Genomic DNA, 12608 nt, shown 5'->3' with positions numbered 1-12608 from the left:
CCTGAGAGGGACCTAGGCCAATAGGCATGAGCAGGGTATCCAATAGGGCCAAAGATTTGGCCCTTTAAATAAACAGAGGAGGAAACGTGATAAGCTCCAAGGGCAAAGAACAAGATAAACTCAAAGGGACAACATCACTGGAACAGAGAGTTATCGGAACCTTATCACTCTGTCACGCAGCAACCATTGCAACATCTCTGAGCCTTCCCAAGCAGCACACCGTGCTCCTTTGCCAGCCCATATAAGGAAAGGCAGTCGTCCCATTCTTCTCCTGCTCTGCACACTGGAAACACGCAGACCCTACCCAATCAATCAGCACGGGACTCACAAGTCCCTTTGCTCTCTGGCTATAAAAACAGGCAAGCAACCCATGCTCATGGTCCACTCTCCCTGGCTGCCAGGACGTTGGCCTGCTGTTCTGGCAGCGACCCTTTTCTTTAATAAACTCTATCTTCCTTACATTCTGCCTTGCAGCTGGAAATTCTTTACCAACCTGTGTTCTCAGACCACGACACTGTCCATGGCCTGCAAGAAAATATTCGATTCCTACAGTCCGCTGCGGGTGCTCCTACCCGCCTCAGGGCCTAAGTCTTGTGATGGAGGGAGAACTGCTGGCGAACAGAGAGCACAGAACGAGGTCAGCTGGCCAGACGGGGGAAAAGGCCAGCGAGTCCTCACCAGCAGCACGTGGGCGCGCCCCCGAGGCTCTGAGTGGCAGCCGCGGACTCCCCACCTCCAGGCCGCTGGGCCGCCCTGGCGAGGCTCGGCAGCGGCTGCCAAAGCGGCTCCCGCACAGGAGTCGAACGGAAGCTTTTACGGGAGGAAAAGGCCGCCTGCCTCCCGCTCCGCGCACCGCCCCCCAGACGCAAGCTCCCGGCCCCGCGCGCCAGGCCCCGCCCCCCGCTCGCCGCTCTGAGAGGAAGAGCCGGCTCGCGGGCGGCCGAGGGGTGGGTCGACCTCAGGGGCGGCCGGGAGCGCGGGGAGCGCGGCGAGCGCGCGGAGCCAGGCTGAGACGCTGCCCCGCGGGGCTGCGCGCGCTCGGGGCCCCGGGCGGCCGGGGGAGAGGCGCGCTCCCGCCGACCAGGGACCCGGGACCCGCGTGGGTGAGTCCGGGGCGCGGGGCGGCGGACGTGGGCAGAGGGGTGGGACTTTCCGTCAGGAGCAAGCCTGTGAGGACGGGTGTGTTCCGCTGTCTATCCATTGCCTCAGCCAGCAGACCTCAGGATAAAAGCTAACGTCCTCTCCAGAAGGCATCGATGTTAACAGGGTCACCGGATCTTGCAGTCCTGAGATGCACGCCGTAAGAAACTGGACAGGACGGTGACATTTTGACGCAGTGTGCAGGGTGCTTGAATCAGGTAAGCAGGTCAAGGAATGCCATTGCTACATTCATAAGGCAAGGTGGTGAGTTAAGCAGGGTCAGATAGAAAACACGTAGTAGGGAATTGCCTGGTGGCACAGTGGTTAAGAATCCGCCTGCCTATGCAGGGGACATGGTTCGCTCCCTGGGTGGGGAAGATCCCCATGTGCCTCGGAGCAACTAAGCCCCGTGGGCCGCAAGTACTGAGCCTGCGCTCCAGAGCCCTGGAGCGCCGACTACTGAGCCTGAGTGCTGCAGCTGCGGAAGCCCGTGCACCTAGAGCCCATGCTCTGCAACAAGAGAAGACACTGCAGTGAGAAGCCCGTGTACCGCAAGGAAGAGTAGCCACCGCTCACCTCAACTAGAGAAAACTGGCTCACAGCAACAAAGATCCAACACAGTCAAAACAAACAGAAACACACGTGGTAGAATTTGAATCTGAACCTAGCAGTGTGGCTTATAACCATTACATTATACACTCAGGAAAAGAGCATGTCTCTAATAAGGATTTAAACCTAGTTCTCTGCTTGTCAGATAATCCTGCCCCCTCTAAACCAGTTTCCTCACGTTTAAAGGCTGTTATAAGGTTTAAGTGAGATAAGGCAAGTGTCTAACAGCAGTGTCTGGCGTTAATATTGAGTAAATATTGCATGTTCTTATACCCCTACATTTTGATTCATTGATATATTCAATTAATATAAATTGAGCACCAACAACATGCCAGACATTGGTTACTAATGGTAAGGGTAAGAAACTACCCTTTCCCTCAAGGAGCTTACAATCTAATTTGGGAGAAAGGAATGGAAGTGCAAAATTTTAAAATACGTGTGCTATGGGACGTAGTAAGGGAGCATAGAGGAGGAAACAGCTCTGTCTTGAGCAAGAACTGAAAGCTATTGTACCTTTTTTTTTTATTGTCAGCTTTTATTTCGGCATCAATATCATAACACATTCTCATGCTACAATTTGAAAACACCAATACTAAGAGAACGGAGCACTGGATTCACATAAATAACTCTTTTAGTAATCATTAAGCACTTGAAAACTTTAAAAACAGATACAGGTGGGGAAGGGGAGATTCAGCAGCCTTCATGAAAGGACCATGACAAGAACAATATCGTTTTTCCCTTTCTTCCTTTCTTTCTTTCTTTCGGCTGTGTCGGGTCGTAGTTGAGGTGCGTGGGCTTCTCTCTCGTTGTGGTATGTGAGCTTAGTTGCCCTATGGCATGTGGGATCATAATTCCCCGAGCAAGGATCAAACCTGTGTCCCCTGCATTGGAAGGCAGAGTCGTAACCACTGGACCACCAGGAAAGTCCCAAGAACAATATCATTTCAATTCAGCATAGCAACCTAAGATTTCTTTATCTGCTTATCTACTAGAAAAACATTAAGATTTTCTTTCTTATCATTTTTCAGTCAGCCATTAATACAACTATTCATTGCTTCTCACCAGCTATATCCAAGGAATATCCAAAGATAATAGTTTATAGGGATATTGGCTTAATCCTAGATAATTCAATTAAGTGGTACTGCTTAAATTGGCCTCTCTGGAGGAGATCAATGAAGATAATCCTTTGGGGCTCATATAGGACACACACAAATGGACCCCATTTAATGACAGTTAAAACCATTTTAACATCTCTGAGAATGTTGAGTTCAAGAATTTTAAAACAATTCCTACACAGTACTTATTATTAAGCAGTCTACTTGAATAATGAAATAACGTTCACCTTGGTAGATTCAAGGTAACTAATAATAATTTATAATGAAACCAGCTTCCCCAATTGTTTTAATATTAGAAATAATGAAGGCCGCCAGCGGTCGTGGTCTGGGCAGGGGTTGGCAGAGAATTTGCAGACACAGGCAGAATGTAAGGAAGATAGAGTTTATTAAAGAAAAGGGTCGCTGCCAGAACAGCAGGCCAACGTCCTGGCAGCCAGGGAGAGTGGACCATGAGCATGGGTTGCTTGCCTGTTTTTATAGCCAGAGAACAAAGGGACTTGTGAGCCCCGTGCTGATTGATTGGGTAGGGTCTGCGTGTTTCCAGTGGGCAGAGCAGGAGAAGACTGGGACGACCACCTTTCCTTATATGGGCTGGCAAAGGAGCACGGTGTGCTGCTTGGGAAGGCTCAGAGATGTTGCAATGGTTGCTGAGTGACAGAGTGATAAGGTTCCGATAACTCTCTGTTCCAGTGATGTTGTCCCTTTGAGTTTATCTTGTTCTTTGCCCTTGGAGCTCATCACGTTTCCCCCTCTGTTTATTTAAAGGGCCAAATCTTTGGCCCTATTGGATACCCTGCTCATGCCTATTGGCCTAGGTCCCTCTCAGGTGTCTGGGAACCCTTTTTGTAAGGAAAAGGGGTGATGATCTCTCTGGCTGCTTCCTGCTGGGCGGGGGTGTTGTAGGGCCCTGGGTTCCCATTGCCTGCTCTCTGTCAGGGTTATACCTAAGGAGGGGTGTTGGCCGCTTGTTCAAGTGTCCGGGTGTTGACTGGCCGATATTCTTGATGCATTGCCATTTGGAGGTTTATTTGTTGTATTCTACAAGAGACATACTTAATGAGGAGGTTAAACATACATGGCCCAAAGATCAGTAGAAGTAGAAAGGCTGCTATTGGACCTATAAAAGGGGTTAGCCAAGAGAACCAGGACCAGATATTAGTCTTGAAATCCCAGCAGTCAAATCCCCCTGAAACTCCCTTGTTATTAATTCCGTTAGCTCTTTCAAAGGTTAGTTTGAATTTTGCCAGATTGGTTGACAAAAAACAGCAATCCTCCTCTAACACTGCACAGGTCCCACCTTGGTTAGCTGTTAGGAAGTCTAAAGCTCTTCTAGTCTGTAAAACCATTCCTACCAGAGAATTTATTTGTTCTCGTAGAGTGTTCATTTGAGCTGCTAGGTTGGCAGTCTGTTGTGTGAGTTCAAGAGAGAGCTGTTGGGCAGTGAAAATAGAGTTTAAAAGTCCTGCTGAGCCCGTTCCTATCCCAATGATAATCCCAGGACTGATATTACAGTGAGGGCTGCCCGCTTCTCTTTATGTGATTGAGAGTATAAGGGAAGAGGGATAGTGTCATTTATAAAGGTAAGGTTGGGAATAAGGTATGCAGGATTACAGGTCCCTGTCCTGTTGCCTAGAAGACATAAATAGGCATTGGATCTGCAGAGGAACTAAGTGCAATTTGTAGGGTCTAAGCAGACAAGATAAGGTTTTTAGCAAAAAGAAAGGAGAGGCTGGTACTGCTAATAGAAACATTTAATGAATATTGTAATAGGATTCTAATGGTGTTAGTTTTATGGCATAAGCAATAACTGATGGAATGAGGATGTTTTTATTGGTCGTTATTTCTTCAGTTATTTAAATTTTTCCACTGGAAGTCTAAAAACTTGTGGTGAGTGTACAAAAGAGCATTAGGTATGGACCATTTATAAGAGCAAAGACATCGAGAGAGAATTCCAATGTTGCATTCTCACTTCCGGGCTCATGCAGAATATACTTCTGTCTTCAACTTGGGGTTAAAATATCTAGAAGACTGTGTTTGGGAGCCTCCAAATAGGATCATGCAGTAGTCATGTTTCTTTCCTCTGGGCCTTCTACCAGTGCTTCTCCGTCGTCTGGAGACAGGAGATGATACCTCATTGCAGTGAGCACGGTCTTAAGGCATTCAGGATTGTCCTGAATAAGTGGATCAGCTTGTACCATTTTGCTTAAGAAATTCTTTGATCTAAGAGGAAACCTGACTTTAGCAAGGACGTCAGCCATAAACGGTGGGCGATTAGGTTCATCATATTTCAACCACTTGACTGCAGCATCGTAAACCTGGTCCTCTGCTCTCACAGTCACAGTGTCCTGGTTGAGAGACGTGTAACTCGCCTGGCATCAAGTTGCAGAAATTCATCAGTTTTATAAAATTCAGTAAAATGCTGATGAAAAAACTCACTCTGCAGTTGCTTGCGACTCAGGACAGTCTGGACACTCTGTGCTAGCACACTTATAACAAGACATCTGAAGCATCAACTTGTTCTTTCAACACCCATTTTCTTCACAGTTTCAATCTGGTACTGATTTGCTGGATCTAACAAAGATTGAACATTGGTGCCATTTACAGAAATTCTAGCAGTGTAAGTGAATTCCACAAGTTAATAAATAATGCCAGGTTCAGCATCTTTGAGGTCTGCTTCAAAGGACTTTGACTCACGCATGTTAGTTGTGAACATTAAGTTTAAAAAAAATGACTGGCTGCAGCAAGGACAACACCGTGAGCAGGTATCTTTTGTTCCTGGACCATAACGATCATATCACAAAATGTTTTCTTTGGACTTATGTAGCTTGTCAACAAGGTTCTGCCTTCAGTCCCTCCCAGCGTGATTTCAGGTTGACCCTGGGTATAAATCCCTGGGTAGACTGTAGATTCAACTAAAATTGGGTGGTGGATTTAAATCAGTTTCCACGTGTTATTCATGATGTCCATGAAGCCGGTCAATCTAGCTTCCTCTCGAGCGGCAAGTTTCTTCTCGGTCTTCTTGATGCTCTTCTCCACCCCAGAGGCTGCCATCCTCCGTCAGCATGGGTCACACCAGAACTGTCCATGCTGGGCGAAGGGTTGCAGGCTCCCAACACGCTGGGGCTTCTGTTTACCAAACACCAAGGCCGGGATGGGGTGTCTGCAGTGCCCTGCTCAAGAACGAGCAAGCGGAGTGCGGGCCACTGCTGTAGGACAAAGCAGGATGGCCCCTCATGCTCGCCAGGAGGCGACAACTCAGGGTCTGCTGCATCTGCCGCAGAACCAGAGTCCAGAGAAGGAGGCCGCACCAGCTTACTTTTAAAGAATAATGAGTGCAGGTTGGTTATTAATAGGGTACTAACATGCACTTTGGAAAAGAAGATGTCCTGTGCTAATCTCACAACAAAGATAGATTTGTTTCTTTAATTATATGTTGGCGTCTTGTAGTCTATATTGAGAATATTTCACAGTGTTTATAGGCTTTGTAACAGTAGTATTTACATGCCTTACAAATCATGCTTCTTTTGGTTCAGTAACTTCATCTTAAAAGGAGACACATTAAAAGTTGTAACTTAAGTCCCACTTGAAACATACGTAATCAGAGATCTAGCAAGACCTTTTCTCTATTCAGGGAACAAAAAAACATTGATTATCCCTAACATGTATCCCTCATGCACAGTCTGTGCTGTGCATTTACAGATGCCGTTACTCCAAGTATCTCTTCGTTCTCATCTACTTGGACTGAAACTTTCATCATCTTTATTTCTCACAACATCACAGTGTTCTTCTGTGGTCCCAAACTCAACATGCCTCAAACTAAAGTTAATGGTTCCACTCCTACTTTCTGCCTCCTGACATGTACAGGAACACAAACAAAAACCTCCTCTTTCTTTTCCTTCTGTCCACTTCAGCCTTCAAACCACAGATCAGGAATCTTGCAAAACTCTTCTGCTTTCTCTTTGCCTGTGATGGGTCACTCTCCACAGCCCTTGGTCCCAGTATCCTAAATATCTCTTAAATGTTTCTCGTTCCTCCCCAGCTGGTTCGGCTTCTGACCACGTTTCTCCCGGAGCTTTGCGACAGTCTTTGAACTGCTTTCCTTACCGTTGCTTCTCACCTTACCATGGCTCCTCATCCTTTACATCAGAGGGCGCTTTCTCAAACCTAAGTTCAGGTAACTGCTTTGCCTAAAACTCCTTGAGGGCTTCCTAGGTTGCGCAGTGGTTAGGAATCTGCCTGCCAATGCAGGGGACATAGTTCGATCCCTGGTCCAGGAAGATCCCACGTGCCTCAGAGCAGCTAAGCCCGTGCACCACAACCATTGAGTCTGCGCTCTAGAGCCCATGAACCTCAACTATTGAGCCCATGTGCCACAACTATTGAAGCCCGAGCGCCTAGAGCCCGTGCTGCGTAACAAGAGAGGAGCCACTGCAATGAGGCGCCCGGCTGCAATGAAGAGTAGACCCCCGCTCACCGCAACTCGAGAAAGCCCATGTGCAGCAACGAAGACCCAATGCAGCCAATAAATAAATGAATAAATAAATAAAAACATTAAAAAAAAAACTCCCTGAGGCTCCCCATAATGGAAAAAAGTACTTTGCCACTCAAATACCACCTTCATGATTCTTTAAAGACTCCTTTCTTTAATTACCTTCATCCTAAGCAATAACGTTTATGAAATCACAAGGGTGATGTGCTATTTATATCCTTTGCTGATATTATATTCATTTAAAAATACATATATCATTGTCCTTGTGCCAGCTAAAAGCATCTTTCCTATTGGCCTTTGGAAACATTGACCCAGAAGATGAAACATTAACCTAAGCCTTCATTAAAGCCAAAGAGCCGCTGTCGTGTCATTCCTCTTCTGCTTTGCCATCCCCATCTCGCTGCTCTTCTCTTTGCACCTTTCATCCATGAAGATTGAAATCCTAGCAGTTCCCCATTTCTCTGTGCCTTTGCTTGGAACAGTCCTCCTATTCTTTCCTTAGTGAACTTTTCATCCTTTAAAAGTCACTCTATCAGTCCTCATATTTTTGAAGTTTTCCTTGAAAGTCACTCCTTCAGTGTCTGTGTCTACTTCTCTTGTAGCCTTTTTCATACACGAGGCTGCAGGCACTTGAGGACAGGGTTTCAGTCTTCTCTCTTTATATTACCTGTTCCTGGCACAGAACCAGAGCCTATAGTAGGGCTCAAAAAAGTTTGTTGCGGGACTTCCCTGGCAGTCCAGTGGTTAAGACTCTGCACTCCCACTGCAGGGGACGCAGGTTCAATCCCTGGTCGGGAACTAAGATCCTGCATGCCAGTGTGGTGCAGCCAAAAAAAGAAGAAAAAAAAAGTTTGTTGCATTTAGCTAAATCCCCCAGACTTTCAAAGTTAAAATCAGGTAGAAGAGCCCAGGGTCAAGGGAGTCATTCTAAGTCCTAAAAGTCTTCTATTATCTCTGTTGCACTGGTCCAATAAAGGACACTAGAACTGATCAAACCTAGAGTTCCCTATTTAGGATGAGACCTGTGAATGAGGTGAGCTCAAATTCACAACTCCAGAGCATACACATCCTGTTCTACCTCGCAATTGACAGGTATTCATCAATACATATTAATTTATGACTAATTGTGTCTCTTAGGGTACTTCCAGAATTTGTGTACTTTAAAAACTAAATGATTGGGACTGGATTCTGAGGAAATAGTCCAAGGTAGAGAAAAGACTATATTCATAGAGTTCCAATGATCCTTTTCACTTAAAGCAGCAAAAGACTGGAAACAATTTACATGCACAATTTAAATAAGTAAATTATAGTACATCATTGTAAAGGACTATTTTTCTGCTGCTGAAAATGGTAATAACAGAGATTAAGGACATGAGAAAGTGAACACTAAAGAATTCTAAGTGATAAAGCAAAAGAAAAATTATATTTCTTACTGAGGTTACAAATATACTAAGAAAAGCTATCGTTACAAAAACTGGAGGAAATAGATCAAAATTTTACTGTTAGTTACATTAAGATGGAGAGATAAGTGGGTTAGAAAATTTTGTTTTTCTTTTCTTTCCTTCCCAAATTCTCTGAGCTGAAAATCTGCAGGGACAAGCCAATCCAAAACCGTAGGAAAAAAACAAAGGTACAAATACTGGGCTCGGGAGTGGAGGGTTTTGACTCTACTCATGTTTCCCCTCGGAAAGCCAAGACATCCTTTTGTTAGCCAGGAAGTTTTTTGTTCCATAGAGTTCTTGGGACAGGCTCCCTAAATTCTTCCCATCAGGCCAGGATCAGAGCCAGCCCAGAGGTCAGCAGAAGGCTGGTTGTCTGGTTCTTCCATCACAATAAGAACACCTCCCTAGACCCTATACCCTGGGGTGTAGTCCAAGTGTTGCAGGTACACTGAATCTGAATGAAGTGGTAAGGGTGCCTGGAAGTAGAACACCACAGAGTTGATAGCTTCTGTGATCTTAATGTTCTAGGATTTCTGCAGAAGTCAGAATAACTGATTTTCCTTTCTGGTGCCTATGGGCATTTGCTTTGTCCAGCTCCTCTGTAGAGGACACTTTGTCCCCCAAGTCCTCCAGGGTCCCTGTACCTTTCCACCTGCTGCGTGGGCACTGGAGTGGTAGCAGTGCAGAGTGCTACCGAGAAATAGCACTGGTGGAAGCTGTGGTTATTATGACATCAAGAACTTTTCCCCTCCAACCTCCTCCTCTTTCTTTGTCGTCTTTCTTGGCCTGTGGCTTTGTCACCCACTCCGTTGCACAGTTCAGAAACTTGGCATTGGCTCTTGTATCTTTCCTCTTCCCTCACTCTCGTTATCCAAATAGTCACTAAATTCTGCTTCATGCACTCATGATTTTTTACCTGAGTTACTCCAGTAGGCTCCAGGCAGGGCCCTCTGATTCCAGTCTTGAAATCACTCCCACTATCTTTCCTATTATGGCCAAGTCTGATCTTGTCACTCCCCTGTTTAAAATTCCTCCAAGAGCACTGCAGATGCTATTCAAACCAGTTAACTTAACGTGGAAGCTTCTCACAGTCAGGCCCTTGCCTACGTCTCTGCAGCTATCTGCTTCTCCCCTTGTACTGAAACAATTGCAGGCTTCCTTGAGGCCTTAGTTTCATGATCTGTAAAACAGGGATAATAATTAGTACCTACTTCATGTGGTGGTTGTAAGGCCCCTCAAAGCTGTTTCATGTCTCCTTGCCTTTGCACAGTGTTCCTTTGCCTACAGTACTCTTTCTCTCTGGCTAATTTCTGCCTGTCTAATGAAGATTCAAGTCAAAGAACCCCTGAATACACAACCTGAGATGAAAACCTCACCCCCATGCTCTGGCTTCCTGTGTGTTTCCAACTGGCAGCACTTTTTACATGGAGGAAAACTGTCTGTCCTTTATCTCTTTTCCTCCCCAGTTCCTGGCTCGCCTGTGCTTGGTTAAGGTTTGAAAAAAAGAAGGGGGTCTGCAGACCTGGGCTTAATGCCAACGCTGCCAATAGCTATTTGGATGACATTGAACAAATCATTTATCCCCTCTGAATCTCCCATTTATCCCAAGGAGGGCAGATCCCATGATCCTAGAAATTTGTTTCCACTTCAAAACGACAAGCTTTTAGGAAGAGGAAGAGCAGCAAGACAGTCTTAGAAAATAGGAGAATATGTTATGAAATAGTAAGTACCTCCCATTACTCTCCTTTCTCTCCTCTCTTTTAGAGGTCATTTTCTACTGAGAAAGTCATTCGTAAGGACTTTGCTCTCCCCAACCCCAGCTGGAGCAAGGACTTAAGACTCCTCTTTGACGAGTTCATGAAGAAATGTGAAGACGGCTCCTGGGAACGTTCGCCTTCACGTAAGGCTACTCGAAAGCATGAAGACTTAAAAATCTGTATTCTTGGTAGGAACAACTACTCTCCCATAAAGAATATTTAACTATCAAATATAAAACTAAGAACAGATTGAAGCACTTGTTAACAACTTGAAAAAGGAAGGAGGATAGTGCAGGGGGGTTGCTATATTCTCCGGTTTTACAGGCTAGAAATCTCAATGAATTTTGCAGATTGCGGGAGAGCATAAAGCCTATTGCCATTAATAACACTGCCCCCACCATGGCATCATCACCACCATTAGCAAGAAGGGGCCCCAGAAGGCCTCCACCTTCCCACATTCTCATCACCTTTCTCTCTTGAGGCTGTCATCACTAACCTTAATTTACTATTTTTCCCAGTGTATGGCTCTGTCCCCCTAAGAAGCTGAGAACACTCAAGTCAGCCCCTCATCTCCCCGGCTCTGAACTCCTAAGGCAAACCACCCCACCTCCAACGTATACACATTGTACTTCCTGTCCTGTGTGTGTGTGTGTATGTGTTTTAATTAAAATTTTTTTTTAGTAGTTTCAGGACTATGGGAAAAAAAGAGTCGAAGGTGTAGAGTTCCCGTATCCCCCTGAATTCCCTCCACCAGCTTCCGATTTGTTAACATCTTGCAATAGTAAAGTACATTTGTTGTAATGATGAGACTGTATTGATACACTAACTAAAGTCCATAGTTTACATTAGGGTTCACTCTTTGCCTAATACTTCATGCGTTTTGACAAATGTATAATGACACGTATCATACCGAATAGTTCCACTGCCTTAAAGATTCACTGTGTGCCTGCTGTTCATCTCTCGCTCCTTCCCCCAAACCCTGGCAACCACTGATCTTTTCATGCTCTCCGTGGTTTTGCCTTTTCCAGAATACATACAGTATGTAGCCTTTTCAGACTGTTTTCTTTCACTTAATAACATGCATTTATGAAGGTACATTTATTTTTTCCGCAGCACTTACCATCTGACGTGCTTTGTGTTTATTTAATGGTTTCTCTCTCACCACTAGAGTGTTTGCGTCATAAGGGCAGAGAGTTTTGTATGTTTTATTCCCCACTATATCTCCAGTGCTTAGAATAGTACCTGGTACATAGTAAGTGCCTTATACCTATTTGTAGGGAGAAGAGAGATAAGAAGGAAGGGAGGAAACACACACCAGGGAATTTGCTTAAGATGCTCTACTTTTTGTTTTTTAACCTAAAATCTCTGCCGACCTGAAGTGATGAGAGAGACCACTAAATAATGAAAACAAAGTAGGTCAGATGGTGGTACATGCTGTGAAAAAAATAAATGCACTGTAGTAACAACAAAAAAAGGAGATCCCTCATATAGGAATTGGGAGGAACAGTGGACTGCCTTCTTTTCTGCCTATTCCTTTCTTTTAAACAAACAAACAAACAAAGTTTATTAGCATATATACTTCCTGTATACCTGGGAGATACCCATGGAAAAGTGAGTAACTCCTCCAGGTGGCCTAAGCCACCAGTTCTTTGGGTTTTTTAAATTTTTTAAAAAATTTTTTATTTTTTATTTATTTATTTATTTTAATTTTTTGGCTGCGTTGGGTCTTCGTTGCTATGCGCAGGCTTTCTCTAGTTGCAGTGAGCAGGAGACTATTCTTTGTTGTGGTGCGCAGGCTTCTCATTCCAGTGGCTTCTCTTGTTGTAGGGCATGGGTTCTAGGTGTGCGGGCTTCAGTAGTTGTGGCATGCTGGCTCAGTAATTGTGACTCAAAGCTTAGTTGCTTCTCGGCACATGGGATCTTCCCGGACTAGGGATCGGACCGGTGTACCCTGCATTGGCAGATGAATTCCTTTTTTTTTTTAATAAATTTGTTTATTTTTTTATTGGCTATGTTGGGTCTTCATTGCTGCACACGGGCTTTCTCTAGTTGCGGC

At 45.0% G+C, this 12608-nt stretch overlaps 1 protein-coding gene and 1 pseudogene across 1 annotated transcript in view; one reads left to right on the top strand and one right to left on the bottom strand.

The window, feature by feature from the left end:
* Positions 1 to 674: 674 nt before the first annotated feature.
* Positions 675 to 5976, bottom strand: LOC130836455 (kelch-like protein 7; annotated as a pseudogene).
* Positions 5977 to 6015: 39 nt separating this feature from the next.
* Positions 6016 to 12608, top strand: part of THEM4 (thioesterase superfamily member 4) — a 31225-nt gene continuing 24632 nt past the window's right edge. Inside the window, exons 1-2 of the mRNA XM_057708424.1 lie at positions 6016 to 6057; positions 10560 to 10740. Of these exons, the coding sequence (XP_057564407.1) occupies positions 6016 to 6057; positions 10560 to 10740 (223 nt within the window). The remainder of the gene's footprint in view (positions 6058 to 10559; positions 10741 to 12608) is intronic.

This window comes from Hippopotamus amphibius, chromosome 1 (assembly GCF_030028045.1).
Source record: "Hippopotamus amphibius kiboko isolate mHipAmp2 chromosome 1, mHipAmp2.hap2, whole genome shotgun sequence".
NCBI classification, from domain to species: Eukaryota; Metazoa; Chordata; class Mammalia; order Artiodactyla; family Hippopotamidae; genus Hippopotamus; species Hippopotamus amphibius.
This window is presented reverse-complemented; position numbering and strand designations above follow the sequence as displayed.